At 42.0% G+C, this 3,891-nt stretch overlaps 1 protein-coding gene across 5 annotated transcripts in view; it reads left to right on the top strand.

The window, feature by feature from the left end:
• enah (ENAH actin regulator) overlaps positions 1-3,145 on the top strand; it is a 280,348-nt gene extending 277,203 nt beyond the window's left edge. For all 5 annotated transcript variants that reach the window (XM_037685697.1, XM_037685699.1, XM_037685696.1 and 2 more), the window contains 2 exons: positions 1,153-1,210; positions 2,249-3,145. In XM_037685697.1, the coding sequence (XP_037541625.1) occupies positions 1,153-1,210; positions 2,249-2,286 (96 nt within the window). In that variant the 3' untranslated portion in view covers positions 2,287-3,145. The remainder of the gene's footprint in view (positions 1-1,152; positions 1,211-2,248) is intronic.
• The last annotated feature ends 746 nt before the right edge of the window (positions 3,146-3,891 follow it).

Below are 3,891 nucleotides of genomic sequence, written 5' to 3'. Positions count from 1 at the left end.
ATATTCTGTATGTATTTTATATTCTTTATGTATTTTATATTCTTTATTCCTGTTGTCTTTGTTCTTACTGTAAAGTGTCCTTGGGTGTCATGAAAGGCGCTTTTTAAATAAAATGATTATTATTATATTATTATTATTACCTGTGAAATACATATTTATGTTAAGTCATCTTACATTTACCGTTATATTCTACCATGGTGTTTACGATATTTCTTTTGAACCTTATAAATATTTTATTTCTTTTCACTTTTAGTACTTTATTTTGTTCTTTTATTGCATGCTTTAATATTTCTTGTTTTTAGTCAAATCAGTTCTTCTCATCCTGAACATTTCATTGCACTGTTGACCTTGTGTTAACCTGCATATGACAAATAAACAATAAACTAAACATATAGTCCTTATTTAACAAATGTTGCTTATAAAAAGGGATTGATTTGGCCTAATAAAAATGTGTTGGGTGTTTTTCAGTGGATATGGGTAAGGTTTTATCTTATTTTTAGAAAGCTCTATGAACTACCATTTCTGACAGATCTTATGAGTTAACGACTGAATGCAGCTTAAACCATCATGGATTGCTGCCAATTTAGAACAGCTCCACTTTCCAATAATTCATAGGAATTCAAGAAAACAATATTTTGTGAACCTTAAACTGCCTTCAGTTTCTCATTACTCACTGGGTAGGTGCCCTATAAGTACATGGTGTGTACTGTGTGCACAGCTCCTCCCTCTGTGAATGAGCCCGTTAGATAAGTAGCCTCTCGGAGTTTTGCCCTTCTGTCACTACATCTGGCTGCAGCGCTGACAGGAAGGCAGCCAGCAGAACATCTGTCTGCTCGACCTGATGTAGAGAAAGCCTGCGGCTCATAATACGGTTTGACCATCACATGATGTGTAACAGTGTTTCACGTGTTGGTGTTAGTAATCCAGCCTCTGGGCATGATTTTACGAGGACTCCCTCTGCTGGGATTATTAGCTTCTTTATAAAGCAAATGAAGTCCTCGTCTTCCCAGCTGGCAGAGCCTGACTAACCTCCGTCTCTCATGGGACTGCTTATGTTGAGGTAAAGGTAAAAACAAGAAGTGCTTTTCTGTGAGCACTTGTGAATTGTAACTGTGTTAACTGGACTATGACGACATTGTTTTGTCTTTTCAGGACATTCTGGATGAAATGAGAAAGGAGCTGTCAAAACTAAAAGAAGAGCTTATCGATGGTAATTATCAGTGCAACATGACCAGCAGTCAGCCACCTGCAGACTAATCAGCAGGTGTTCCTGTCAAACACAACATCAGTGATTAGTTATTCTCTGAATCCTTTCCTTTCTTCTTCCTATATCCAAATGTTTGAGAGCAGGTAGAAAGCAAGAGGTGCCATAACACATACAACAGAACATGTGTTTACAGAGTCCAGTCCAGACCGTCATGTGTTTCACTTATGATGCCTCATCTTTGCCTTTTACATTTCGATTACAGTAATTAGCCATAACATTATGACCATCTGACACTGGGTTGATGCACTTACAAAAGCAGAGCTAAACCATGGTGGATTCATTTTACTAGATTAAACAATTAAAACATATACAGTAAAAGACCGTTTGGTTTTTTTGAGGAAACTTTTTGAAACTGCAGAAAAGATCGTTGTGGAAATTTGTTTCCATGTTGACTATTTATATACTGGACCCTGTGTCCCCACCTCAGGAGTCAGAGCTGCCACGTTGGGACCAGAGTGTGCACAAGGAATGTAGAGCTTTTAATCCTCCTCCCACCACACAGTCATGGTGTCACACAACTTTAGGCCTGACATAATTATGCTTCAATGTATTTGAAAAAGTAATAATAATCCAGCAGAAAACAAGGAATAATGTGAATCAACAAGTCATCGTCTTAACACAACTATATGAAGGGATTTAGTTTAATTTTACCAAGAACAAAGTCTTGTTTGTTTACATGGAGGGGCATGACTTTATTACTGGGACCATCATGTAGGGAAGCTGGCTTTAACTTCCAGTTTCCTGTTTGGAGTTTAGTATTTTCAACAGCTGCTTATGATGGGACAAAAGGCCTTGGTTCCAAACAGGAGAACCATGAAGTTCTTACAACACCCACAGAAGTAATGCTGGACATTACCTGAGCCTTCAGTGAGACCCTGGAGGACATTACTTGGTTTTAAACAACTCGTCACACAGAAATGTCACAGTCTTAGTCTGGACTGAGTAACTTACCTTTGTGCATGCTCTTTGTTTCATTTGTAGCAATCAGGGAGGAGTTGGGCAAGTCCAGCACAGCGTAGAAGATCCAGACTCCCTGTTCCAACATCTGCATCCACGTGACCAGACAGACAACCACGGTCCAATCAACCCCACTGACGAAACGATGGAGACAGTTACCATGACAACAAGCATTTTATCCCACACAGAAAGCTGTATTATGAGAGTGTGCAGCAGGACGGTGGCAGGTGGCTGCGATTTACAGAACTCACTTTGCAAACCTTGTGCCCCCCACCCCCCCGTCCTGCTGCTGGAGGACGGTGCAGAGTCTGACAGAGAGAAGTCTTTATGCAAACACAGTTTCTCTGCTTGTCCTTCAGTCAGAAAGAAAACCCAACATCCAGAACTCACCTCCGATAACATCTGAACCGGAAACCAACAGGTCGACCCGACGCAGCAGAACTCGTGATTTTTCTATCAGATGTTTGATGACGCGAGCTTGAAGACACAAAGGAAAGCGAACGTTAAAAACATTTTCCCCCACAATGCCATTGGGGTACTGCGTGCATGTGTGTGTGTGAGAGAGAGTGTGTGTGTGAGGGACTGCCAGTCTGCTGTAGTCCACCACTGCAGGACGCTGGAAAGCTTGTCTTCCTTAAATCCTATCTGAACCTGACTATGTACAAAGAGAGAGAAAGTATCTATCAGCCACATCTGTATCAGTGTGAGCCCACAGTCCGGCCACATCAAGTAGCTCAGTACTCCAGTCTTTAAGAGGACGCTGTCATGTCTGTCCTCGTCTTTTGTCTGAAGTGAGACTTTTTCCAATCTTTCTTCTTTTAGTGCCGTTTGATGAAAGTGGAAGGGAAGCTGCCTGCTGTTGTAGCTCTTCTCTCAGCCAGCCTCAGCCGGGCGTGACAGCTGTTCATGTCTCCGTGTTTTCAGCGTGGTCTTTAGGATGTCCTGTTCTGTCACATGTAGGTGCTCAGTTAAGAACTTCTAAGTGGTGATTGTTTTTTTCTGTATCAAGGGTCTGCCACGAAACTGCATTAACTGTCGCAAGTTTTCTTGTAAGCAATAAGTGTAGCATCTCCTGTGAGGCTGGCCTGTGCCATCCGAACCCCAGCACACCCGTGCAGCGCCCGTCTGAACTGAAGGCTGCTGAGAAACACAACACTACAAGACCGGATTCTAAATTACAACTTTTTTTATATACAATTCAAGGATAATCTTTCTTGAGACACATTTTTTTATTTTCTTTTTTCAAAAATTCATAAAAGTCATGAAAGGTGCACCAAACAGCCCAAACGTGTACTAAATGGTGTCCATGCAAGACATGAACGTGCCATTCTCTCTTACACCCGTGCTCACTTTGTTTCATCCCGTTTTGTCGTTTGTTTGCCTTTTCCTTCTGCTGCTGCGTTTCCCCTGACCATTCATCTGCAACGGGTCTGATGGCCTTCCAGTTCAGTGCAGACGTCGTTTCACTCAGAGCTTGAAGTTCAGTCAGCTGGAGAGGGGCTCGTGTCCGAACACTGAAGAACGCAGGTCAAAGTCCAGGTCTGAACTCTGGTGGTCTGAATGAGATCATGTCGAGGAACCGTTTCTCAAATACAGTGACATCTTCTCAGCGTCTTACAGACGTGTCTGTACATGCATGCATGTACAGACGTGTCTGTACAGATGTA

Source organism: Nematolebias whitei, chromosome 12, assembly GCF_014905685.2.
Source record: "Nematolebias whitei isolate Nwh7 chromosome 12, NemWhi1, whole genome shotgun sequence".
NCBI lineage: Eukaryota > Metazoa > Chordata > Actinopteri > Cyprinodontiformes > Rivulidae > Nematolebias > Nematolebias whitei.
The sequence above is the reverse complement of the archived record's forward strand: the minus strand, read 5'-3'. Positions and strand labels throughout refer to the sequence as shown.